General features: G+C 39.1%; 2 protein-coding genes across 5 annotated transcripts in view; one reads left to right on the top strand and one right to left on the bottom strand.

Annotated features, from left to right (window-relative positions):
• Nucleotides 1-27,832, bottom strand: part of LOC136772678 (alkaline phosphatase-like) — a 143,102-nt gene that overhangs the window by 33,270 nt on the left and 82,000 nt on the right. Inside the window, exons 4-7 of the mRNA XM_066725805.1 lie at nt 14,813-14,987; nt 5,106-5,284; nt 3,915-4,122; nt 2,194-2,334 (exon numbers count right to left, since the gene is read on the bottom strand). Of these exons, the coding sequence (XP_066581902.1) occupies nt 2,194-2,334; nt 3,915-4,122; nt 5,106-5,284; nt 14,813-14,987 (703 nt within the window). The remainder of the gene's footprint in view (nt 1-2,193; nt 2,335-3,914; nt 4,123-5,105; nt 5,285-14,812; nt 14,988-27,832) is intronic.
• The window catches only part of LOC136772682 (caspase-1-like), a 43,083-nt gene continuing 16,569 nt past the window's right edge, over nt 1,319-27,832 (top strand). The window contains exons 1-4 of one of the 4 annotated variants that reach the window (XM_066725808.1): nt 1,334-1,459; nt 1,837-1,964; nt 21,721-21,925; nt 26,069-26,337. In XM_066725808.1, coding sequence (XP_066581905.1) covers nt 21,786-21,925; nt 26,069-26,337 — 409 coding nt within the window. In that variant the 5' untranslated portion in view covers nt 1,334-1,459; nt 1,837-1,964; nt 21,721-21,785. Of the gene's footprint in view, nt 1,460-1,836; nt 1,965-14,944; nt 15,043-18,186; nt 18,411-21,720; nt 21,926-26,068; nt 26,338-27,832 lie in introns of those variants that run through there. The other 3 variants (XM_066725810.1, XM_066725812.1, XM_066725811.1) reach the window with 3 other exon arrangements.

Below are 27,832 nucleotides of genomic sequence, written 5' to 3'. Positions count from 1 at the left end.
TCCAAGGTAAATTGGAGTATCGGATTAGATTATATCTTGAAGCGCGCGCGCGAGTACAATTTTTAACCAAAGTTGAAAATATTGTGCAGAGAATTTCCAAGTATACAAAGCTGATGAAGGATACACAGATGTTTGATGGTCGATAATATTATTAGAAGATAGCCACAAAATCCACTAGAGAGGTTGGCTCTTTGAAATAGTTTGCCAATGCTATGTGGACAAATATCCTTGATATTGCTATACAGACTCTTGGTAAACATACGATATCAGACTATTGCTCAACATTATTGCAAATCCACCCCGCGCACTTGCACTATATTTAATCACGCCAAGCTTCGACCTACAACTGTAACCTATACTATATTTCTCCATATGTTTATTTAAAACCCTCTTTCTTTGTATACCACAGACACAGTTCAAACTGAAACAATCTCTGCTTGTGAATTTTATTATTAAAGCGTGATTATGAAACACGCGACACAAACTTCACCGAGCTATATATACTTTAAGATAAGCAAAGACATTTTTCTTTTTACGCACACTATTTCCGGCAAAGACGTCTTACTTCTAATGATATATACACATGTAATAAGATTTTAATAATTTAATGTGATAAATAAATCAAGTTTAATTTGCATGAGGAAGGAACTATGATGAAAAGTGTATCACAGGTTTTACATATCCTTTATTATATCGTCTATTGTTATATAGGAGTATTACTTTTTGTAGACGAATAAGAATATTTACATAATAGCGTCCTTCCAGGAATATAATGTAACGACAAAAGTGTCTCTCTCCTTCTTATCTCCAAGAATAGCTGTGTGAATGTTTGCCGCATGTTTCGTAAACACCCTGTATACTGGAAGGATTTATTTCCAGGAAACACAAAGTTTTGGTCTGGCAAATAAAAGAGATACAACGCGATAAGGTATAGTCTAAGCAAGTTCAATAGTATATACCTCGCTATCACAACTACCAAAGCAGACTTGTCTGCAGCACATGACTACTCGAGTTTTCATCTCCGAAAGAAAATAAACAAACTCGAGTTTAAACACGTATTACACGCTATGAGCTAACCAAAATTATATGTTTACCGTAGGAGCTACTAAAAATTAATCATTTTTAAATTATAAATAAATCATAGTGATCCATCTATAAACTTGTGTTATTATACTGCTAAAAATATGTATATGTATATACATTTATGTTCCAAGAGCTTCAAGAAACATAAGAAGGTTTGATAACAAACCACAGCCTTATCAAGATTGATAAGCGAAACGGTTTCTCTTCCATGTCCAACATTCAGTATCAAATGTTCCTTCTCCGCCGATGTTTCTCTCCGCGCGCGCGCGTGCAGTATCTAGAAAATACTTGTATCCTAAAAGATCCACGTGAAACGTTTCTTCCGCTCGCCAAGCGTTCTGCTTGATTATACGACTATAATAAACTTCGTCAAGTGGTAACTTTATATATCTCCCTGGGATTTTTCGCTTTGCTTATACGCATGATTATTATTTCAGTAACGAGATATATATATATATATATATATATAGTAACGAGACAAAAGCACAATATAAACGCAAACAGTCACAAACGAGACCACGTGCTCTCGCCTTTCTCTTTGCTTCATTATCACACGCTATATACAGCTTTTTTTCTTCCATATTTTCCCACACACTGAAAATTTGAAAGGAAACAGGATCGTCGGACCTGGCTAGTCCAGCGAAATTTTTCCTTTCGTTAATCGTCGAAGAGAAAGCAACGGGAAAATTGTCATAACTCTACTGCTGTGTACAAAAATTTGTATCATTCAATATATTTTCTGTCTTACCATAGGTTCGCTCTGTCGTAAAAGTGAAAATTAAGATTGGAAAAGTGTTAATTGGTTTTTTCGTTGGGAAGAGAGAGAGAGAGAGAGAGAGGAAAGAGAAAAGAAGAGAAGAGAAGAGAAGAAGAATGAAGGGGTAAGCGATTTTGATGCTTCTATTCAGTTTTTTGATACACAGCATTTGTGCAAACTTCAATTCCCTTTTGGCATCGGAATGAAATGAAAGTTAGCGTGTAGGGCACGGTATTCCTTGCTCGCTACACCCCGTTAGTATATACTTACACTGTGTGCCATATACGTCGAGGTCGTTTCTAAAAGTTGCAAGTGAAGGCCCATTCCACGTAACTTCATTCTTTACGACTTACCTTCAACGAACAAGAAGAAACCCTTGGGATTTTTCGCGAGGATTCGAAGAGCCTTGACCGCCATTTCCGCCAGTGAAGGATCACCCGTCCCGTTTGTGTTTCTGTCCACGTCGAAATCCATGTGAGAATAAGCAAAAAGACCTGTAAATTCAGAGAGAGAGAGAGAAAAAAAAAAAGAAAATATCTCAATATTCTTTTCATAATTTTCCCTTCGAGTGTCGATACCTTTGCCATTTTATGCAAACAGAATGAACATAAAATAGCGATAAAAAAGTTGTGGCAATAACGCATAAATCAATTTTGATTGATGCGTTGAGCGAGCGGTGCAGCAGCCAGGGGTTTACGCGATCCTGTGGCAGTGCAAACAAGGCGCAACGGGCTTTTACGACAGCTCGTGCTGATCTTTGAATATTCATTCGCTTCTTCACACATATTCCAATCGTGAAAGCAGCATGCTAATTTTAATTGTAAAGGACCCCGTGATTTCCTTAATGGAGCTCGCCATAACAACGAAAACGTGCTCTTGCCGGTACTACAACGTGGCTTCCTTACGCTTTCCTAACCTCTAAATGAATTCTAAAAATCTATCATATTCCGAAAACCCAGCTTCTCTCTTTCTCCATCGATTTCCAAATAATCAGCGTAAAAATCCAGTGTGGCCACTACTCTCGTGTAAGCAGATCATGCAAAAATGGATATCCGACATTGATTAATCGTATTAACGAAACCTAACCTATTTTGTGTCTTTGTACATCCTGGCCGAGATACCTCAAATGCAAATTACCTGTAGCGAGAGATTAGTATGCTAACTATAGGACTGTGCTTTGTAATTAACAAGACTACAGACAGTAATTTACCCAGTCAAACGTGAATTGACTGATTTCGATAATTGTACACGGTTATTGTCATCAATTAAAGTTATTAGTACGATGATTAATGTTTACAATACTTGACAAATTCCAGCAGTCCTCTACATTCACTGTCATGTATTTTAAGCACTGTGCATATGATTCGACTATGAAATCTCAAGCTAACCTAACAATGTCAAGATCGGAAGGAAATTTTTTCGTTGGCTCAGGAGATTTCAAGAATGGGAGGTAAAAGTCGAAAGAGTCGAGCTCTGGAGCATCGGGCGTAGCTTGTTCAGGCAATTTGGAGAGGAAACGCGTGAAAGAGAGAGTGAGAGTGAGAGTGAGAGAGAGAGAGAGAGAGAGAGCCAAGGTTTTTAGAGTGGAACGTTAATACCGGTATTATCGTGAACGATAAAGAAATCCGATGAGCTTAAGCCTCTTCCGGAAGTCCTCGTACGTGTCTAGCTCCCTCTATCTTGAGAGGAAATGGCAATCGACTGATTCTCCACATGCAGCGTGGTATATACATATATATATTATACCGATTTGCTAGATTTCACAAGCGCGGCGTGTCCCGAGGGTAGGAAGACAGTGCAATTGACTTTGAGCGGGAGATATTGACTAGTACACTACACTAATACCATCAAAGAGAGATCCCTCGATATTTGCTGATGCTGCAAGGGCGTGAGTGTCGCTTAATACGAGCCCCCCGAAGTACCCATTAATACTCGTTACTAAGGCAGTGACCTCCCATTTCTCATAAATTCACTTCATAACGCTCCTGATCCACCGGCGCCATTTTAAATTTCCATGCGTTCCTAAAGCTACACTGGCTATAACCCTATAAATTTGGCGGGAAACACGACTTACCCAGCAAGTGATTAATTTTGCTCGGATCGACGTTTTCAAACTGGGTCTTGTTTGTCACATATTTAGCAGCGAGGTTCCTCGATCGGTGATTCCTCATCCATTCCTCGATTAAGTTTCTCCCGTCCAACCTTCGTCCTTCCTTGTGCGTCTCTTCCGGATCCGTCGTTACTTTTGATACAAAATGGCGTCTTCCTCCGCCTAGTATAACCTACAAATAGAGAATCATATCGTTTTTAACCTCAAGCTCTCTTCTTGCGTATATTCCACATATACGCATATATATATATATATATATACATGCATATTACCGCGAATTTCTTTATTCCGATATATGTACATGTGGAGTTAATTAATTGATCCTATTTATTCCGGAAGTGAAAAGGGAAAAGACGGGAAGCAGCTTGTCAGTTTTCTCGGAAGCAAAGTGAAAAATAGATAAAATTGAGTATCCTGAAGCTTCGGAAGAGTTTTCTCGCCGATCGTAATAAAAAGTGAATGGCCGACGTTACGGACTGAATTTCGGTGGAAGGATCCTAAAAAAATGTTAATACTAAAATGGCGAAGCGCTTGGCTGATACGATCGAGGGGAATCTGCCTGCACCGCGTCTTTTCCCCCTTCGCGCTCTCCCTCAGCTTTTTTGTCCATTGCGTTTTCTGTTCTCGCCACGAGTTAGAGACGATCGGGGGATGCTTCCTGCTCGGAGTGTCATCATCATTCAGCGGCAATTTTATTCGTCCGGCGACTCTCTCTCTCTCTCTCTCTCGAGGACTTTCGCGGCAGATTGCAATGCGTGAAAAGTTTTACGACAACTCCCGGGCAAAATCTGTGTGTTTCAACCCCGAGTTTTCTCCCCTTTATTCTCCTCCCCCCTCCCACCCACAACTCCCAAGCTCGCCCGACTGCATCTGTCCGCAAACTCTCCCAACTATCGTATTTTACTCCGGAATCGCGGATTCTAATTGGACAACCAATTTGTAGCTAAAACTCTTAATTATTCAACCGATCGATGCTTTCGTCTCGAGCGAGTCGTGATTCAACAACAAATTGTTAACAAAAAGGAAATAAATAAATAAAAAGTAATCAACATGTGCAGACATGGTTCTCCCTCCCGGTATTTGCCGTCCCTCCATACAGCCTTCGCTAAACTTCTCGTCAGCTTTTTTGCTTTTTCGTCCTATATATCGACTAACGTTTATGTTTCGTCCTGGTTCGTCGTGGATTAGCTGCTTGGCAATGTCCTTGCATTTTTGCCTCATTCCAGGTGGAACTTTCCCGTCGTCCTCCCAATAACGGCTTGGCGTGTGTGCGTAAAGGGCCGCAGGAGTGGCGTGGGTCACCCTCGTAGTCGTAACGAGACCCGTCATTTTTCCTGCAACCAGAACCAATCGATGATTTATAACGGCGAGTCATTGTACGATAAAAGATATTCGGTGTGAGTCGTGCGATTCCCTTGTCTCTCTCTCTCTCTCTCTCAAGAAATATAGTACATGAAGTCAAAAGAGGATGGAAATGGTATACGGGATGGATGTGTGGTGCTCGATCAATGTTAAACTTGCAGAGCTAAAATTTTTCTTGGGTCGTTTCTCAGCTGCTTACGTCATCAGGCTGCTAGAAAGAACGAGAGTGGAATGATTTTGCGTGGAAATCAGGGATGAGGTAGAAATGGAGAACGGGCGTTAAAGAGGGGGTGGGAGAAGGGGAGTAGAGTCGCATTTATCGTACATGGAAGGTAGAAAATAAAAAAATAAGAGTTGCATTTCAGTAGGCGCTATTGGGATCTGACATAGTTGAAGCGCTCCCAGCGGTAAAAAATGAAAGCAGAGGAAGCCCTGGTTTTACATTGATTCTTATGGATATTTTTCAATAAATTGCAATTTATTATTGAAAACCTTAAAACTTTTGAATTTGGGAGAAAAGTTTGTACAGATATTTTCCATCGAAATCATTATAACCCTCCTGTAATTTCAATAGACATTTAGACACTTAGGCTTTCATGCGCCATATTCGTTTTTTTATTTATCTATATATATAGACTCCGCCCACGTGTCAGATCCCAATAAAGTTTACAAAACGAGCATTCTTATGGTTGAGAAATTACAAAAGAATGTTAAAACAACAATATGAACAAATATGACACGTTTTATGTAACTTAAATATATATATAAGATGGAGGGTGAAAGAGACAATAATGCGAGCTAGGGAGAGAGGGGAGTGTTTAATCGGTGTTCGAGGCAAGTTGGGCGATTCCCATGGGCGAATCTGGTAGGTAACGCACGTTCCGGGACGGGGCTGAGGATAATATTTCAACGAGGCGAAGGAGTGTTGGTGAAGAAGTGTAGCATTCGGTGGGCGGAGATTCGCTCTTCGGGACGAAATGGACCATGCCAAGTCGCTTAGCATGACTTGAGTAGCTTCTTCAATCCCCCCTTCCCTCTTCAACCCTCCCGCATGCACCAACCCTTTCTTCCACCCCACCCAATTTCCCTGATCCAACCTGCAGCTGCAAATGCGCACCGAGAGCTCCAAGCCAACTTGCAGGATCGCGTGAATTCCTCCCGTTAGCGATCCGAAACGAAATCGTTCCGATTCAAATTTCCAACATCCTTCGACACAACCCAGCGACATCCAACTTGTACCTTCGACACTTCGCTCCTATATAATTTCCAGAATTAGCCACAATTGCTCCACTATTCGTGCATCTACATTCTGTCGAAGCTCCATATTTTATTCTTATATATGTATATAGGTATTCTTCAACCCTCACTTTATTAACATCACTTTTATGCTTAGCCAAAGAGACATTTTTCTTCGAATCAATGACAAAAGCTCCACTAATCGATGTGTTACTATTAAAATCTATTGTAGAAACGAAGAATAGGTAAACAATGTATCTATTATTTTATCGTTATATATTTATTGCAGGATTCTTTCCGTGAAGAAAACTGGAACGTTGAACAAAAATGTGGGGCTTTGGCAGGGGATTCTGTTATTGGTGACGAGGGAGTTGAAACTATCTGCAATTGTTATTAAAAATCAAGGGAAAACTTTACCTCGAATTTTTCTTAATGCTGAAAGTTGCTATAATATAGTTACACACACACACACATACAATAACGAATTACGTTTGGAACGAAAAATATAGTACTTTTTATATATAATTTTATTATTATATTTATTGTACGATTACCCTTCGATGAAGAAAGCTGGAACGTTGAATAAGAACCGTTGAGTTTTGGCAGGAAACTCGCGGTTATTGCTGACGTGGAAGCTGAAGTTAACTCCAGTTTTGTATACAATCGAAGGGAAATATAATTTAAAAATTTGTTCAATCCTAAAAGTTGCAGTATAATCGATATTTAATAATAGAGCCTTGCAACTAATTAAGATTTATATTTGAAAGATAAGAAACCATTTCTGTATGTATATATATGTTTCATATATTTACTTATTTTTATCTTTCGATTATTCAGTCGATGAAGAAAACTGGTAGGTTAAAAGAGAAGACGCGGATCTTGAGCAGTGGAGTCTGCTGGTCGGTAATGAGGGGACCGATGCCTTTGATGAATCGTCCGCTTCATCGAATCCACGAAATTAAACGCCTTTGAAGCGTGGAATCTTGGACGATGCTCCGTTTTGGGAATTCGTGGCATCTCGATAAAGGAATCGATACCAAAGCCAGTCTCTTTCCACCTTGAGAAAGAGCTCGACAAATTAAAATTAATTCTTCTCGTAACTGTGGCTCCTTCACGAGTAACTCGAATTGTTCTCATGCTGCTTTCAACTCGTGAAATTCTCCTAAAAATGCTCCAACTGCTGAAGAATGAAGCCGCTGCACTCGGAATCTTATCTCGAGCTTAAAAATTCCATCTTGACGAGGAAACGTATACCCTTTGATATATATTAATTGTTAAATATATATATATATATATTTAGCCTGCGGAAAAAAGAGAAGAAAGAAATCTATAACCTCACTGAATTATTTTTTATCTATAAAAATGTCGTCATTTCTATATATATATCTCGCGTGATATTTTATTTTGCGTCGTGGATATCCCTTGATCGATTTTCGCGAATCGCATTTGGGATTTTCCACTGCGAGATGTGAAAGTTCGCCACTCTTCGTCCGGATCCGGAAGTTATGGTATGCATCAATTTTCGTGACGAGAACACAGAGGGAATACCAAACGCGCGACTGGCTCGTTGGCGCGTTGGTCGAGAGAGCGCGGAACCAAGCCACTCGCGCGCTGCATGCGTCACTTTCAACGAGCCCTTTTCCTCCAGATTTTCCCACCTCGTAAAACTCGAGCGCTGAAAATCTTTGCTTCTATACCTTTCGATTTTAAAAAAAGCCATCAAATTTCCATTCTTTTGAAATAAAATGAACAAACAGGAAAAGAGGAACGTTGCGAAAGAAGTTTGAGAGACAAATTTATAATTTATGCACGCGCGAGTTTATTTGATTTTCAGGAAATTTCACGGTTCGAGTTTCAATTATATCGTTGAAGAGGGTTTAGAGGGGCTGTGTTGGTGCGCTCGGATTGCCAGGAACTTTCGACGTTGCTCTTCAGGTAAAATTTTAGGCTCGCTCGAAAAGCGATACGGGACTTTCCACTCTCTCCAAGTCGAACTCCTTTTATAATTCTGCCTTGCTCCCCACGCTCATCCCCTTTCAACCCCTTATGGCTTATCCGGTTATCGAGAAACCGCGTGAAAACGTGCAAACGCTCCGACTTGAACTGTAATCCCGAATCTTTCCAGAATTCACTCCAATAAATTATCCCACTTTTAACATTTTTAACAAAAATTGCTGGGGATTATTATCTTTGGTTTTTTTGATTAAAAACTATTAATAACGATAATTATATGTATATATAAGAGAATCGACGTATAGAGGCCAAGAGGATGATGAACGAGACCCTACATAGGCTCATATATATATATATATATATATATATATATATATATATAGAGAGAGAGAGAGAGAGAAGAGTTATAATTTTTCATTGAAACTTGACGCATCTATATTTTAATTGGGAGGGCTGCTAATAGTTGGCTTCTACATATAACGAAGTTTGGTAGGTAATAGATGCGAACCATAGCCATTTGTCGCAGGCTCATACATTCATCGCGGTGGGACCGATGATTTTCATCAGGTGAAAAGTCACCTGTCCTGATCATCTCGATTGCTGCAATTTTAACTTCCACCGCAGATTCCTACGAGATATCCCGGTTCATTCACCGTCCCTATCGAACCTGATCATCCCCATTTTTCAACCCTCCGCTCCACCATTATTCACCATCGCTTATATTTCAACCTATAACCACCTCGCTCGCTACTCACTTTATTTTATTCCAGCACGATGTTATCGTCTCGCATTAAATTATAAAAGAAAAAACTCGTGAAAAAACCTCCATGGGCTTTACCCTCTAATTACTGAATTCTCGGTACTTGTGCTCTTTTAATATATGCATATGCTGTGCAGGTAATCCTTCTATGCACATGCACTGATTTAATTTCGAATTTATGTATTTTGTACACGGTCAGTAAGGATGAGAATATTGCGAGTTTTCAAGAATAACATTGCGATTTCATTAAGTTATACTGCACGTATATATATATATATCGGAGAACACACTTAAATTTTTCTAACCGCTGCCCGAATACTTCCGTGTTTTCCGGTTCCCACCATGAAACTGTCACTTAATTTACTCCGCATCATACTTCCGCCCTCCCTTTCACGTCTTGCTTATTTACTATCCCACTTTACATTACTAACTCCAATTTGTTTACATCTCGTTGAACCTAACGCTCACTCGCGTTCTTCTCAACATATTACTGCTATCTCCACCATAGCCCAACTACCTCCCACTATATTCCCCCAACCAATCACTTCTCAACCTATCATCTCCGACATATATATATATGGAGAATTTTTGATCATTTCAGTTGTGCATCAATTTATATCACCCGGGCCACCGTGTCGAGGGAAATATTTATTTTACTCAGGGATTCAAGTTACAGAAGTGTTTCTAATGCTTGGGCTGAATTATTAAAAGGTATTGACGTACGAAATTAACGGGTCGCGAGGTACATAAACTCGAATGATTATTTCAGTGGCCTTGCGCTATGTGCATAGCTGGATTTACCAGCTGAACTACGCTCAACTGCAAACGTTATTAGTTCACGCTAATAATGGTGCCACTTTGTTAGCACTTTCACATCTGATACGGACGGGACAAGTTTCATTTTCGCGATAATTCGCTTTACAAGCCATCTCCGCAATTGGGAATGACGTTATATCGACGATAACACTAATTTAGCTTTGTTATTGATTTACTATAATGGAACAACGAAACAGTATATGCCAAGTGGCATACGGAGTGCTCCATTTCATCAGTGAACGATTGATTATCAATTAAACCGATTCATCATCGCTTTGTTTATCCACCCCTATCAAACATTTTCTCATTCTGCCATTTTTTTCATCCCCTACATTAATCTTCCCAAGCTTTTATTTTTTAGAGAAAGGACGAAGGTAGGAAGAGGAGGTGCTGCGCAACTTTTTCCACGACCAATTTAAATTCATCGAAAAAGTTTCATTCGTCTTAGCTTTGTTATTGACTGTAATAAAGGGGACGACAAGTATATGGTAGTGCGTCATCAGTACTAACAGAGTATCCTAGTGTGCCATTGTTAAAAAAAAAAAAAAAAAAAAGAAAAAGCTAGAATAACGAAGAAAGCATGCTTCGTACTTTACTCGTGAAACAAATTCTTATATACTAAACTTTACTCCAACTAGGCTTGTGTTGTACATTTATTGTAACGTAAGCACATAAGTCTGTATAGAGCAGCGGCGGTACGTGTAGTCCTTACTACATTTCATTTGTCAACGATCGATTGGTATCAATTAGACCGATTCATCGTCATTTTCTTTAACCTCTCCCTATATCAAACATCTTCTTTTGTTACACAATTTTTCCCTTCCTCTCTATTAATCTCCACAGTTTCTTATTTAAGCTGTTATAAGGGTAGAAAAAGAGGTCCTTTAAAAGCTTTTGCAGGTCAAATTTAAATTCATTGAAAAACTTTCATTCGTCTTGACTTTGTTATTGACTGTGTAAAAAAAGGAAAAGACACAAGAAATACATGGAGATACCAGTTGTAATAATATCCTAGAATAACAATATGAAATAAAAATGATACTGAAAAATAAGCAAGCATGAATTTTACTCATAAAAATTATTTTCACTGAGTTTCATTCACTCTATCTATGTTTGATATGTTTATACTGTAATGCAGGACCACCGCGTACCGATAAAGTACATTTAAGTGCCACTATACACGGAGTCGTCGTACGTTCCATTATAGTCAACGATTGATCAGCACGAATAAAATTCATTTATAATCGCTCCATTTATTCCTCTGATAAAATATTTCCTCGTTACGCAAGCTCTCCCTCTCCTTGTATCAATCTTTACAATTTTTTTTTCTCCAGAAACTGATAAGAGTAGAAAAAGAGGTCATCGAAAGGTTTCGCAGGACAAATTTAAATTCATCGAAAAAGCTTCATTCGTCTCTTGGTCGATGGGCTGGCAAGAAGATGACAGGTTGCATAGTCCGCCCGGTCAATATGGATGATTCTCCTCCTCCTGCTAAAATTCGAATTTCTTCCTCAACTTCCGGTCTGGATCGATCCCGCGCGCTTGTCCCACTGGCTTTTCTTCTCCACGCGCATTTACAGGACAAAACGGTTCTTGGAAAATTTATCGGGCTACTCGCACTAAGCACTCGCCCTGTGAGTTACGGTTCCGCTTCTTTCAGACTCGGCATTCAATGTCCCAAATAAATCACGATATTCCCCATCGAAGCCCTTTCAACATTGGCTAATTAACCTTGACTCGATTAAATTCAATGGACGATCGCTCTTTACTCTCCATTGTAGCGATAAACAAATATTCGACGCTGCAAGATTAATCGGATTTCTGCAGCTACGCGCGATCATTTCTACGCGCAGGAGCTTATTGGCAGACTTTAGCTCTGTTGTTTCCACTGCAAGTTTTATACGCCGAGAGAGAGAGAGAGAGAGTCTGCGAGCGAGGGATCTTGCGAAAAATAAGGTCGTCGCTGATTTTATGGCTAGTTTCGCTGGGAATGCTTGATTATCAAGTAGAGTAGGTGTTAAACGAGCCAGGCCAGAGTGAGAAGGATTTTTCCTTGATTCGTGGAACGTGATGAGGCATCCTGATAAAGGCATGCGAATCCCGAGGACAAGATGGCTCAAATCGCGCGTATATTTCGATGGAAAGTGATCTCGTAAAGAGACCCATGGAGGTTAAGTCCGGAACAGAAGAGTCGCTCGCTTGAATAAATTCAGCACCACCTCTCGGCGCAGCAATTGAAATCACAGCGGATCGAACTCGAAAACTCGTCGCGAGCTGTCCTTTTCATTTTCTCCCAACCAAACGCGAATCTGATCCTTTAAATATTACATAAAAAGTCTCTCCTTGAATTTTTCCCTCTTCCGTCCGGGAAAATTGTTCGACCAATCGCGGGGTTTCTCCCCTGCGCAATTATGCCACATTTACCCCCTTCATTCTCCATCTCCCGCCAACTTACCCAAGCTAGCTAGCTCCTTCCGCGGCACTGAATTTCTTGGAGGAAGCTTTGCACACACGTTTCTATTATTTGGAGTGGCTTGCACGAAGCTCCATCGCCATGTAAGTAATACACCGCGGTGTATTAGGTATATATAATCTATCTATCGAAAACGCGAGTGTCGAATGAAAAATACTACACTTCCGGCAAATGTCATATTTCCCCAATATCCATGCACCGAATGGCATTTTCGTCATCGAAATTAAAATGAAAGCTCTCAAAAACGCCCTCCCTCCCATTAAATATTAAAATTTCATCAGCGTCATTCAAATTCATCCGGTCTTACTTTATCCCATATCTGCTTCCGCGCGCGGGAAACAAAAAATATCAGTGGTACAGCCTGAAATTTATGCGACATCTTCCCCAAACCGACCGTACAGGAAATTGCATTATCGCGATGGCAAACGAGAGCGCGCTCGGATTTTGTCATTGCATCGGAACCAAGTGTTTTTAGTGGTATACGATCTGAATTTTATCCGACTCCTCTTTAATCTCGTACATAGTATACGCACATGCCGATGATAATTCTATCGGGTGGTGCATATATACTAGCCAAAACATGGCGCGGTGAGCTTTTTTTAATTTTTCGCACACATGCATCCGCGCCTCTATCACCAGATTGAGATCGATATATTCAGGATTCGGAGATTCCGTGGGCGCGACCAGTTGCGCGAAATTGTTAAAAGTTGGATATTCGATAAGTTTTTTAATGTTTGCCATCGTTGCACGCGGGCTGTATGGCAAAAGTTTTCTTACGCCAAAGATATTCAATAAGCTGGCATAACAGGAAAATCCAAAAGCGAGGGATCTTCTCTGGCCAAATACGGATACTCGCACACATATACATAAACACGCATATTGTTTTATACACTCGCATCAGCAATGTCACTTGCCATGCAAATCTCTGGATTTTCAATTTAACTTCAAAAGCAAAAATTCCTTGTTCCATTTTACATCCAATTTTTCTCCAATTTGTCCTCTCTCCTAATTCTTCCCTTCTTTTACAGTACCATTATTTAAAATATTATTTTCCACCACCGTTTCTTAAGTTAATTTCCATTTTCAGCGTAATAATTGGATTCGTCGTACCCATTTGATAATTCCAGATGCCCTTTACCGGATCCAATCAGATTTTAATGATGTACCGAGCTAGCTAATTAAATTCAACCATGAAACTCACGAATGCGGAATTACGCGTCGAGCTTGACATTAGGATCGGAAAATCACGAAGCGAAGGGTTTTCCAAGTGTAAAATTGGATTGCTGTATTAAACAAAACAAAAAAAAGAAACAAAAAAATCATTTAAAATTGTTTTGCAATTACGTGTATAATAAAGCGAGAGAAAATTTTCTTAAAAAAAAAAAGGAAATGTAGATCGTGGCAAATCTTTTTAGAACGATCTTTAAACGAACATTCGTACATTTATTGTAATTAATCGATGTACAAAAATCTGGATTTAATCTTCGCAGAGTTTTGCCTGGTGATTGATGAAGAGAGAAGGATATATATATATATATATATATATATATCAGAAATCACTGTAGGGTATGAAATATGTAGGGGTACGACTGCGGCAGAAAATGAATTTTCGGGATAATGAAAGTTTGTAGATGACCAGCAGCGTTAATGTGTGGCTGATGGTTAAAACTAATATGAGAGAAGTTGAAGGAACGGATCCGGGTGTTCCAGGTGATATTGATCTGACATGGGTGTGATGGCGATGGGTCGGTGGTAGACGCTCCAAAGGGAAGTTTGCTATACGAACAGCTGTACGGTACGTCGTTAGCCGCAGCGAAAATCGTTTTTTGCTCGCTGGACGTTTTGTCACGCGATACAAAGCAGGAAGGAATAAAACATTCAACTGTTCACAGTCGAATTCGCCGTTCCACGGTTGCCCAAGCAGCCAAAGTGAACTCTGCATGACAATACCATCCGTCCTGTTTGGTCGAAAACAAACATTACCCCCCGCCCCCAATCAGTTTAAAAAAAAAATTAAAATAAATTACATCCAATCCTTTATCTTCCATCGAACCATCCAAACGAAGATTGACCAGTCAATCTTTATCCCTGCTAATTGTGTTATTATTATTATTATTTTTCGCGAGACTATATACATATATAGTATTTTCTTCAAAACTGTTTGGTCGCTCGATGGAAACGCGAGATGGGGTGAGAGTAGACAAGGACGGGGCTCGGATCGGTGATTTCAATTTTGATTATCTGAGTTTTACCATCTCTTACCTTGTTTCTGTGCCCAGGTAATAAGGGATGGTACATGCGCGTTCAGGCTGGAATTACAATTTTCGAAACGTGCCGAGGAGTCCAGACCGACCGTTTCGTAATTGGCTTTTACCCCGCAGAGAAGGGCGGTAGCGCAAGCCGAAGACTCACCAACTTGGGCGTCCATGTTGTACGTCTGAAATGAAGAGAAAAACGAGATTCAGCAAATTTTCAATGATCGAATCTTCAACGTAAATATCAAACCAATCAGACCAGCTAGGCTTTATTTACAGCATTGCTAGTATATATATATATACGTATGTGTGTGTGTGTTTTTCAATATGATAAAAATAGAGAGTGAGTAAATATGGTGTAAATAACGAATGAGAAAACGTCTCTGGTGATCCAGGAGTTGAAATCGTGTGTTTTTAGTTGGATAAAAACTGTCTATCCTATGGGACGGATAAAGTGGGGTCAGAGGGAGTGGGGAGGTGGGGGATGCAAACTCTATTGCATCTCGTGTATTATGATAATGGGAGGTTTTCTTTGAGCGAGGCAGATATATATATATATATGTAGAAGGGCGGGGGGATAGAAAGGGGGAGGCAAAGCAGGTCGGAAGTTCTGGCAGTGCATAAATCACGTTATCCGCACTCGCTGCGTAAAATACTGCCGACTTCCGGTTTCTTGTTATTCAAAAATCGTGCGGCCTTGGCGATTGGAATATTCGGGCTGCCATTTGGGCGCAGATGTTCCCGGCCAGCAACACCAGCGAGCGTCAAAACGACAGAGCAAAAAGCTCCATAAAGCACAGGGACGCCATTATCATACATCCGTTTCCCGCCAATTTCGATATAATCGCGGATTAACCCGAAATGTGGTTTCATCTCCGACTGGAGTTTAACTGGTTCTCTGATTCTGTCTCTGTCGCCACCCCCCCCCCCCCCTCCACCTCTCTTTCTCTAAAACACACACACATAAAATATAGTTCGCGTATTATGATCCACAAAAAATCCACATAACTTTTCGTTTGAAATATCCACGAGAAATTATATGAATCGTAGAGGTTAGGATTTTTCAGCAGAATGCGCCATCTTGTGCTATTGCTGGAAAACATTAAAAAAAAATGGCAGTGTAAAAACAACCAATAAGAAGAAGGATTTTGTTGCTATAATAACCAAATTAATAAGCTATATGCATTTTTTTTCAATAGCACAAGCTATTCATACTTAAAGACCTTGATCGAATTTCTATGTTGCTCTTCCGACAATCTCGTGAAAAGGGAATTTCCTCCATACGCCGAGAAGATTTGCCTATATAAACGTGAAAATGTGCCAGAAAACACCCCTCGGTACTTTCTCGTGGAAAATTTTTAGAAAAATTTTGGTCCCGCAATATTTCTGCGGTGTACACGCTGAATAATTTAGAATTTTTCGGGGTCGACGTTGAAAAATAGAGTTCCTCTGGCGGAAAATTGGCTTTCACTCTTAAAGTGTATAATGTCGGCCTGCTAATGTATTTCCACTGTCGGGCTTTGCTTAAATAAGATATTTCGAGGAAATAGTTGCTTCCTGCGTGTCTCCATAAATTACCACGCGCCTTTCTGATCCAACCGCGACCTTGAAGAGATACCACACAACTCTCTTGTGCCTCCCCGATAAGATAAAACAGTCTGACGCGGAAATGTTGCAAGAAATTCTTACATTCGTAAAATTACCAATGGAAATCCAATGTTATTATAATTTATTGAACCTCGTAAACATATTTGCCAATTAATTTGATACAGTTATTATTCTGTCATATATTATCGCGTTGCATTCATAATAATATGTTTATCAACAAATATTCATAATAGAGCTGTATCATTGTTACAATATGGACGATATGGTTTATATTGAACAATGCAGGAATTATTATTCACTTGGATGATACAGATTATTAGGGGCTGTACTTTAGATAACACGAGGAATGTTGTACAATTTGTGCATGGCTAAAAAAACAATCATTTTGTTTGCTGAGGTGCCCTGAGAAAGGTCGAATCTGTTACATATGGTAGAGATATTCCATTCCAATTCTGTTATATCACAAATCGATTCTCTGATCGAATAGTTCCATTTTTTCAACTCGATCAGTCCTTTTCAATGTTTACGGACATCGGTGCTTTATTCCCAAAAAATCGAAAAAGAAAAAATTATTTCAATTCTTTATAAGGATAAATTTTACAAAAATCGATTTAAACCAATTCGTATCAATGTGTTATATATTTCCCGTAACATGAATTATACCACTTTAAGTTTTGATTATAATTACAATGGCATATGATATGCTGTAGGAGCTATATCATTATTCAAGTTTCACTGGATAAAACGGCGCAGCCCAAGACTATAAAATTCTATTTACTTTTATAACTAAAAGATATCTAAAGTTTTCTTATATACATCAAGATTATTTTGAGTATAAGTCGAAAAATGCTTCAAAAGGGTATATATAACAATTTTATTTGAGCAATTTAATTTTTGGAAATATAAAAAGTAGATATGGGAGTATAGAACAATTTATTGTGTGTCGAGTACTTTCCACTGTACATCATATATTAAAGAGAAAAGAAAATAAAAGGAGTTGGTGTGTGCGCGTATGACGAGCCTTTTTTACAAGTGGGAATGAGCATAATGCGATATAGTAATTACTAACATTATGGTGTTCTTTAATTTCAGCTAATTAGAAAGCTTCGGTTGATTATGCATGACCAATTTTGAGAAATTACTTGGACTGCTCAGACCGCGACTATTTTAATTAAAAGTATGCTCTTTAGAGAGACAATAGTCCCCAAAAAAGACTCGCTGTAACTTTAAGGCAATTGTTGCCTTAAATATCTACTGTACCAGTCAGAAATTTTTCTAATTTTTTTAAATAAACACAACTCTGGTTTTAATTGAATAATTAATGATGAAACAATAAAGAACAGTCGAAATACAAAGTAAAAGGAAATTGTTCACTTTTATTTTTGCATTGCATACGATTTATTTATAATTTTTTACATATTCCTTTATTTATTAAGAAATTAAGTTGTTTTTTCTTAAAACAAAATTATTTCTCGTTCGGCTTTGTTTTCAATGACTTATTTTAATCATTAAAATTGTAACGTTGCGTTCCCGCAGCGTTACAATAGCTGCCATCTAGCGCTTTGCTAATCTCAAGCGTTAGATAGGCGGGTCGCGTACGAACTAGGAAGTTATCAATCGATGAGTCATTGATCTAGGATCGATAACTTGTCGGCTCCCTAGTGGTGTCGGGCTATGGGTGTAGCGGGGCAGCGGCGGGACGGGCGCAGGACCTTACCTGCTTCCGCGAGCTGCCCCTACACACGTATTTTTCATGTCGGAAAGGACAGATAGAGCCCGTATTCTTCCCCGCCGCCGATATAAATTCGCGACCGAAACCACAGCCGCTACATAGAAAACAAGTGACAGTGATAGTGCAGCGACTGTAGCCCAGCCGCGAACCCATACCGGACAGCGGAGAGCACCAGCCCTAAGGGTTAGAATCAAGGGCGAGAAAAGGAAAGAGAGAGAGAGAGAGAGAGAGAGAGAGTGAGACGTCCCCAGAAGGAGAGATAAGGGTGAATATTCGTTTTATATCAAAGTCCTGTGACGTCCCGGGGTGTGCTAGGGCTTTAGGGCTCGTAGCACCGATCGGTTTTATAGGGAATAATCGCTGGCCCTGCTCACATGTCACGGCTAAGCGGGCAACCTAGCGGAATGGTCATTCCGTCGGTCCTATTAACGAAAATCATAGTGTATAGAGGCGCGAATTAAAAAGAGTGTTCGCGATTACATAAGTTCGTTGAGAGTTTGACCGTTGACGTGATCGTTCCCTTGAGTCGGTTCAAGGCCGCGGACTTGGTTGGTACAATTTCCGTGAGGACTCGCGACCTTAGGTACACTCTGGGAAATCGGATCGTTCCAAAATGTAAACACAATTTAAAGGTGTCTTAGCTAGTGGACAAGACTTTTCTACATTGCGCAGCCTATCTGGTCTAGCACCGAGTCCCAAGCAATAAACAGAGGGCAATAAACCGACCGAAAATGACTAACCCTTATATACCTGTACTCGAATGATCAATCAAAAATTCTAATTTTAATATTATTAATTAAACATTTTTAAAACTGTTATCAATACATTGCTTTTATTTTTAAGATGAGAATGAGCCGAGACACGTGGCTAATCGGACGATTATTTCTGTATTATGTGTATCCTGTAGTTCATATTTTATTAAATTCTAATGAAACTATATTTTATTTTGTATATCTGTAATTTGATAAATTTAAATATATATATATAAAATAATATAGCAGAAAGGATCAATTAACAGTTATCAGAGTTAATACGATGTCTAAGAAAATAGGAATTTTTGCAACCTTTAAGAAAGGGCGAAAAATAAATTATGTATAAAAATATTATTAAATGATGAATAAATATTTATTTCATTTAAATATATATGTAATTAAAGATATGTGTAAATACTTTAAATTCCTATCTAAATTATTCAAAAGAAAAGTTTTATTAAAATTAAATAATTTGAGAACTGCAAGATAAATTTAATACAGAAATAATCGTCCGATTAGCCTCGTGTTTGGGCTCATTCTCATCTTAAAAATAAAAGCAATGTATTGATAACAGTTTTAAAAATGTTTAATTAATAATATTAAAATTAGAATTTTTGATTGATCATTCGAGTACAGGTATACAAGGGTTAGTCATTTTCGGTCGGTTTATAGCCCTCTGTTTATTGCTTGGGACTCGGTGCTAGGACTGGTAGGCTGCACAATGTGGAAAAGTCTTGTCCACCAGCTAACTAATGCACCTTTAAATTGTGTTTACATTTTGGAACGATTCGATTTCCCAGAGTGTATACCGAACCAAAACAAGCCGGGTCATTGTTGTGGTTGAGTACGCGGAAACTGAGTAGTGCGAATAACCGTCGAGTAACGCGCACGCGCGGGGATAGGGACTCATTCGCGTAGTAGTTGTCTCAGGAATCCACCGTTGGCGCGCGGAGTACCGCACGACTCGGTGGAGACCGTCGTGAACACTGACTAGTGGCTCGAGCGCGGGCTAGCTACTACACGAGTACGGAACTTATAATAAAGAGAGTTTAACCGGAATGGAAGAATTACTGTTATTAGCACCCCATCTCCTCGATTCGCGTACGGGGGTTGGAACCCCCTCTGTATAAATAAATATTAGGGGAATTATTAATGTTACATCGAAGACGCCCGGGTCTTGTTCGCTGTCGCACGCAAAGGTCAGCGCCAACTGGTGGTGAATTCAGAACTGACTTAGAAAGGAAAACATTGAAAAAATTTTTCACAGAAATTAATATTTAGTGTGTCGAATATTTTGCAAAAGTAATTCCATTAATGGTGATCTAATAATTATATTTATTCTATTTTTTCTAACTTGCACTATCTCTTTTTTTCTAATGTTTTCCTTTTTAAGCGGCCATTTTTATCACGATTCGATGCGCCACCTAGTGAGTTTTGCGATGGCGAGTAGGAACTTAGGAAGTCGCCTATTGGGGACGCGAACGCGATCGGTGAGGGATCACTCCTCCCTCCCGTTTTACGCTATTCTCTATAGGATAGACAGTAACGCCACAAAGTATACTCTAGAGAATCAATATTCTCACATTTTATAAATCCCCTTTCATTAAAAATAAATAGATTTGTAATTGCATTAACCCAATTTCATTTTGGAAATTCGAAAAATTATGAATTTGTACAGTATATATTAATAAAATATGATGACTCGTCAAAAAATAAAATCGAACGAAAATTGACATTTGCTTAAAAGAGAAAATAAATTGAGAGAGACAATTGAAAATCGTCTAGGTAGTAATATGACATATCCGGTAGAAATATAAAGGGACGTATTTTCTTTTGCACTGTATTTAAAATATTGAATATTTTAGCATTAATTATTTAATGATAAAACTACATTGTGATTGGTAAAATAGATATTTAAGGGGCGACAATTGCCTGAAAATTGCAGTTAATTTTTCTTGAACGGGCATTGATCGTCTCCCTAAAGAAATCATTCTTTTTTTCAAACATTTGTTCGAATGGATTCAAGTAATTGTTCAAAATTTTTCGCCAACAATCAACTAAAATTTCTCCAAATTGTTTTCTGCAATTAAAGAGCATTAATGTTAATATATAATTTATTGGTATAATGCTTTTCTCGGTTTATATAAGAAAGAGACACGTACAATCCTCTCACTTTCTTGTTGTATTCTTTGCATTGTCCTTTTTCTTTAATATGCAAAGCCTTATGACATGTTCAGCGTATAATAAATCTGTCTCTGCTTCCCTGTCTCCATTATTCTCTCTCAATAATTAAATTATTGTAAGATTAATATTAGATCCGCTCTGAGTCGATGCTTAAAAATTCCTCACCGCTTATACAAAGATTCTCGTTCGTGTTCTTTCGTGGTGGTTCATCCAAGTTCGCTAATCTAGACGCTGCTCTATTATTCAGCGGACGCGCGCAGTGTCTCGCGTCAGGGCTCCCTCCAGCTCGACGCACGCAAAGTAAATGTGGCTCGATTAATGCTTTTACCGTCGGCTAGAGTGCGCTATAGTAATGTTAAGAGAGAGAGAGAGAGAGAGAGAGAGAGGGAGAGACAGTTCCAATAACTAATCGTCCAATTCGACTAAAAACTTCAAAATAGACTGTTACGCGATATAATGAGAATGAGAAAGAGAGATGGATATATAGAAATAATCCGCTGTTATCCGTGCAATGTCCGTTGGATAGTGTAGAAGAGAAAACTGGTATCTTATACCTATATATATATATTGTGAAGAAAAAAGAAGGTTGATAAGATAAACCGGCTTGGTATGGGATAGATATAACTCTTTGCTTTTCAGTGTGGCTCGCAGGAACGTACAGTGTGTGATCGATACGTATAATAAAAGGGAATAATAAAGGCTATATGGCGAGCAAGGGGATAAGGACGAGGAGCGAGGAGACGAACCAATCGTGCGAGAAGGAGATCAACATGGAAGTACAAGGTGTTTCTTCATCGGGAAAACCGAGCTCTGACGTAGATGGATGGCCATTCAGAAAAGCAACGTGAGTGCCTCTTTATCGGGACAGCCATAACGAAATGTCCAAACTTCCAGCACATCTGTTGCCCCCCACACACTTTTCCACCCAATTTCATTCCTTCAAATCCCATCATACACTCTTCCCTTGTACAAATTTCCACCAAATTCTTCCATCCATACGCCAATCCATACCAACCACATATCACTTTGTCGAGCTTTTATTTATCGCTTTCTCAAACAGTATATCACATATCTCGCATATATATATATATATACTGCACCATGCACACACTCTCTATTTCTTTTTTTAAACCCAGCTCTTCAGCAACATTTCCACGTCATTTCTGTGCTCTATCCCCAACCACGTCGTTCGTCAATTTCGATCATTCACCTTGTCCTATGGCAATTAATGATTCTCTTGCCCCTCCTCTCCGCTGCAAAACTCACGCATCCTACCTTTTTGCAAGTGTTCAATTCCAAAATAGTAATTTCAAACTTTCCATCTATTTTTCATCGCAAGTCCCACGACTGGCTTTTTACCACTGAGACGCGCCCCGCGATTTCAGCTTAATTTTACGCCGATTGAACGGCTGAGATATTTGGGAAATTTGCAAAATTCTACCTGATATATTTTGCCACCTCTTGAAATCATTCAAGTTCAAATGTTCTCACGTAACGGCTCGACAGAGAACTTTGCTGGTTAGCAAATCGACATTTTCAATCTGGTGAATAACGCACGAGCGCACTAATTGTTCGGAAACTCATCAAGGAATTCCCTCCAGTCTGCTGCTATAACTCAGTGCTTGACTCTCAAGAAAATGAAGGCGAAACGCTAGTTATATTCTCTGTTGTGTTTGGTCGGTGATGCACCAAGAGAGTTCTCGCTGACGATTGGCTGGCTAAAAATAAAATAGCGCGAAACGGATTCGACGAGTGGAACTGTCAGCCCCCCTGGCTCAATATTTAAGCTTTATTGTGAAGAGCTTTCTTCAAAAGGGCGAACCGACAGTAGTGCTACTCAAACACAAACAAACTGATTTCAAGCCTCTCTCCAATACGCAATTCATTTTAATACAAAAAAAAAAAAAACAGTCAGCGCTTTTATAAACTACGTGACAATTTTGCTCTGAAAAAATCTGCTACAAGTTAAAAGTCAGTTCTTTCTTTTTGTTCTACACATGTATATATATTACATTCAAATTATTTCATCCCTATAATGAAAAATATTCACAATTACCCCGTTGCGAATAACCCATCGATCCGATTTATTTTTTATCCACCATCAATTTTTTGCTCTCTTGGAAAAGCAATGCTTCAGTATAATTATAATTAGCGTAACATTGAACTTCAAAGCGGAAAAATTTTATTGCGTAAATCAAGGTTAATGAAGCTCCGTTGGAATGCTTTATGGAAATGCAAACAGGGAAAAGATCTCGGGTAAAAAGTGGTGTTCTTATTTATTCATTAGACTAAGTTAGCAACTGTTAAATATAAAATGTTTTAGTGTTTCAAGGGAACGTGGTACTTGGTACTTGGACGTAACGTTATTTTAACATGGAGAGCATTATTGTCATAAAATGACGATAGTTTAATGGATTTATGGCTACTTGGTCAGTACTTTGCGCTTTGTTATTCCACTCTTGTTATTTCTCTCCCTTGTTTACGCCTCATGCCCTTCGTCTCTCTCTCTCTCTCTCTCCTCTGCTCCCCCCATCTATTTTTCTTTTTCCATATAATTTCTACTCTCTTCATCTCTCCCTCACCCCTCATCCCCGTTATTCCCCTCTTCACTCTTCCTCACATTTTCCCTCACACAAATATAATTTAGCTTCAAAAATGCTTTTTCCACTTGACTCCTACATCACCGAACGATATCGAGCACCAACGGATTCGATCGCAACTTCCCCCACTCGATGGGCCAGCAGTAAATTATTTGCCAGACTCGATCTCCACACTAAACATTGTAAAACGATCAAACTCCTGTCTCTCGAATATGGATAGTCGAATATATCGTCGAGCTACTCCATGAACTTAACTCTCTTCCCTTTAATAAAAAGGTCAAAAACAAAAAGGTACAAGAGCTAACGATTTTTTTGCTTGGCTTCAGAGCGTACAGTTGAAAATCCAAAGTTCCGAAATTAAAAGGGATTAGCTGGAGGCTATACCTGTCGAGGTGGGGGTTGATAGAGTCATGAAATTTCAAGGACTTTATTGGAATCCTTCCCTTCTTTTTTAGGAGGCCAGTAACTCCGGTGGACGATACTAAACAGAGCTGTAGGATCTTATCTGAAATTGATCGGCAGCTTCCCATCAGACCCAAATCGCCATTTACGTAGAGCTAAAAGCTCGCAACATTTTTCACCGTGAAATACCGCCGCAACGCTTAAACAAACCGTGTCGTTTCATATTTTTATACCTCGACCATCCATCGATCGTCCTTACGAGCATATCCACCCCCTTCTTCCGCAATTAAGCACTCACGTGTCAAATTATTCCCCGTCATCGAAAAACCCCTTTAATTCAAGAAGGGATAAAAATCCAATTTCCTCTATTGTATATAATTTTGACAGAGAGTAGGATTTTCGCGTTAATAGTATAAATTTTTCAATCCATTATTTATTATTTCTCTTAATTGAATTATTCACACTTATTATTTCGGTAAATGTATAATGTGGGAAGGGGTGAATGTGTCGGGAAAGGGGGCTGTGTAACTGCAATCGATGGAAGTGTTGAATGGCACGTACTTTCTGGGTGAAAGCGATAAAAGAAGAAGCCGATGAGAAAGTTCTTATCTAGGGATTGGAATTCGAGTTAAAATTAAGTTGACTGCTAGATGATTCCAAGTACCTACATCCGTGTACAACGCCTCCCCCCTCGAGCACAAGATTTCTACCCTCGGGCTGAACGTGAGTTGAAAGACCAAAGCCTAATGCATTTTCTCAAAACATTTCTCTCTCTCTTGCTCTTGCTTTCTTTCCATCTCTTTCTCTTATCCTCTTCTGCGTACTTGGCCCCTCCTCGCCCCTCCCGTTCATTTCAACCTCTTCCAAACACTTTACACCCCCTTTCCTCCTTTGCCCGATTACGCAGCCTGCAGTCCTAACCTACCTGTCCTTCCTATTCTATCCTATATATATATATATATATATATAACCTGCAGAAACACCATGGAGCCATTCGAGAGCATCTTTGTGCTCGATCTACCTGCTTTTCCACATTTACCTTCTTCGGATTCTACAGGTTTCCTTTCATCTCCCTATTATCTCACTTTCCATTCCAACCCCTATACCCTCTTGCCAATCTCTAGAAATTCAATTATATCTTTTTCATCCTACTAATCAAACTAAACAGATATCATCGTTAACATTACTTGCAACGATAAGTTGTCGTTTTAGTGCGTCAAGGACACAGCAAATATTGAAACATTTTATTTGGTATTTTATAGGTTTTACACTTTTCCATTTATTTTCCCCTGCTATTTTAATTTTCGTTTTAATCCCTACTCTCTAATTATTTCCTAGTACTTTGCAATTACATTTTTTCATCCTGCTTCTTAAAATAAAGACCTACCAAGATTAACATCTCTTACAACAGTATAGGTTTTTATTGTAGTATGTGAAGGACTTTATAAATATTTTAAATTAAATTTGGTAGTATAAATTCTAGAGGCTCCTCTTCATCCCTACATTAACTCATTTTCCATCCAAATCTACACCCTCTTTCCATTCTTTAAGAATTCCATTACATCTATCTGTTCCAACCAATTTATCATAATAAACAAAGACGGGCATTAATATTATCTGCACGAGTAAACTGTCTTTTCAATATATCAAGGATGGTATAAATATTTTAAAATTGCATTTGACGCGCACGAGAATATACTTTTCCGATACGAGAAATGGTAACCTTTCGTGCATTTCCTGTTGGCGTCAGGTGCTTCAGAGCGTCAAGCTAGCAGCCTTTGAACTGGATCTCTTTCAGGTGCGAAGGCCCCAGGCGGAAAGCAGCGACAGGACCTGCTTTGATCAAACTTTTCACCCCACTTAAATGCTCACTTTTCCTATAATCCCTCTCTCTCTCTCTCTCTCTCTCTCTCGTACCCCGCTTCCCTTTCAAATAATTCGTCACTTTAACATCTCCAATATTTCCATTGATTCTCCTTTTTCAGCCAATCGGACTCAACTTCATCGCAGGAGGCGAATGAACGGGCGGTAGTTTCGTGCAATTTAGATCCTCACGCGGTCAACTACGACATGAATCACTCCAGGAGAGGGGTTGCGGTGATCTTTAACCACTCGACCTTCAAGAAAATGAACAGTAGAAAGGGAAGCACGAAGGATTGCGCTGATTTGAAGGTCGTCCTCGACGATTTGGATTTCCAAGTTCGAATCTTCGAGGATCGGACGGTCAGCGAAGTTTCCAGTATCCTCCAGTCGTGTAAGTATCATAATTTAACCCCGACGAGATTCTCGCCACCCCTTTACAACCCTTAAGGGAGCAGTGACTTTGTGAAAAGAGCAAATACCTCTTACCAACCGTGATGTATAAATCGTCAACAATCGTACAAATGGGACCAAAGATCCTTGTAATAAATATTTCTTTAAGGACTAGAAGTCGTTAGAAAAAACATTAGTAAAGAGCTATAACGTAGTGGGGTTTCTCCATATACTGAGGGTAAACGATTGAAAAACACAACATTTCAGACATATTTGTTTGTGATAGATTATTTTTGAATCAAGAGGTGGAAATTTCTGCTCGAATCGAGGGTGGGTGGAATATTAGTAAGTGAAAACTCTGATAATCCGAGAATTGTATCCTTGGAACCTTTTTTTTTTGGGTATGCTGTAAAAATGAGGATGGTGCATTGATTGCCCCTAGAAATTCAGGAGAGAGAGAGAGAGCTCTGACGATTTCGACTTCTTTGCTCCTGAGAAATAGCATGGATAACGATGCCCGCTGATGAATATTCGTCTCAGCGAGTTACACAAACATTTTACGATAAAACGAGCTCATTAAGTAGTATAGCATCGCTTTTCTCAGACATAACGCTGCGAAGACGCCCCTCGTTCTCTCTCTCTCTCTCTCTCTCTCTCTCTCTCTCTCTCTCTTATCCAACCATTACGTTCCACACCACCTAATAGATCATCAAAATTTACATTGCAAGCTCACAAAACATTTCTCACTCCTTTCTTTCTACTATCATTATCACATTTATTATCACGCGCTTACTCTTTTACTTTGCATTATCCCTTCTACCTTAAAAATCCCTCATCAGCTCGATACAACGGTTATTCCTTAAATAATCTTGCAGTTTGGTTTTTGATAAAAATAAGATAGAATTTCTGCATTTTTGTAGGTCAATCACAGTTGGTCTGGCAAGAGTGAATATTACACAAGCATGAATTTTGCATGTGCTATATACATGAGCATGAGGGAGTGGTGAAAAATTCACATAAATGTATGTGGCCAAGAGCAGAAATATTTGGCGACTTGTACAAAGCGAGAAGCTACATCAGTTTTAGCCCAAAGTCGGCTATGAATATCTTGCAGCCAGTAGTGGAATAAACGATATAACGGCCAGCTGTTAATAATTGCGACCACCACTACTACTACTGCGACCGCCTATCATTTAACACGCCCTCGCGCGCTACAGCGCGCAAAAATGTCACTGCGTTTAATTGGAATTCGCCACCCCGGCCAAAAACGAAAAAAAAAAGAAAAAAAAAGTCGAGCCAAAAAGAAGGAGGAAGAAAAACATGCAATCCTTTCATGGACCGCTTGGATAATCAACATTTGCGCAACGTAAAATTGCCAGCCCCTCTTTATTACTAATTTCATTAAACGGTCTCCCTGCACTAATATTGGTCGCTCTGATAAAAATTCCAATTTATTTACATTGTTCCGCAATTGGGGCCATCCTCCCAGTTTGCTG

The sequence above is a fragment of the Prorops nasuta genome, unplaced genomic scaffold (genome assembly GCF_024137725.1).
Source record: "Prorops nasuta isolate Cenicafe-Biocafe unplaced genomic scaffold, Cenicafe_Pnas_1.2 PNAS00004, whole genome shotgun sequence".
In the NCBI taxonomy this organism is placed as follows: domain Eukaryota; kingdom Metazoa; phylum Arthropoda; class Insecta; order Hymenoptera; family Bethylidae; genus Prorops; species Prorops nasuta.
Note: the sequence above shows the minus strand (reverse complement) of the source record. Positions and strands in the feature narration are given on the sequence as shown.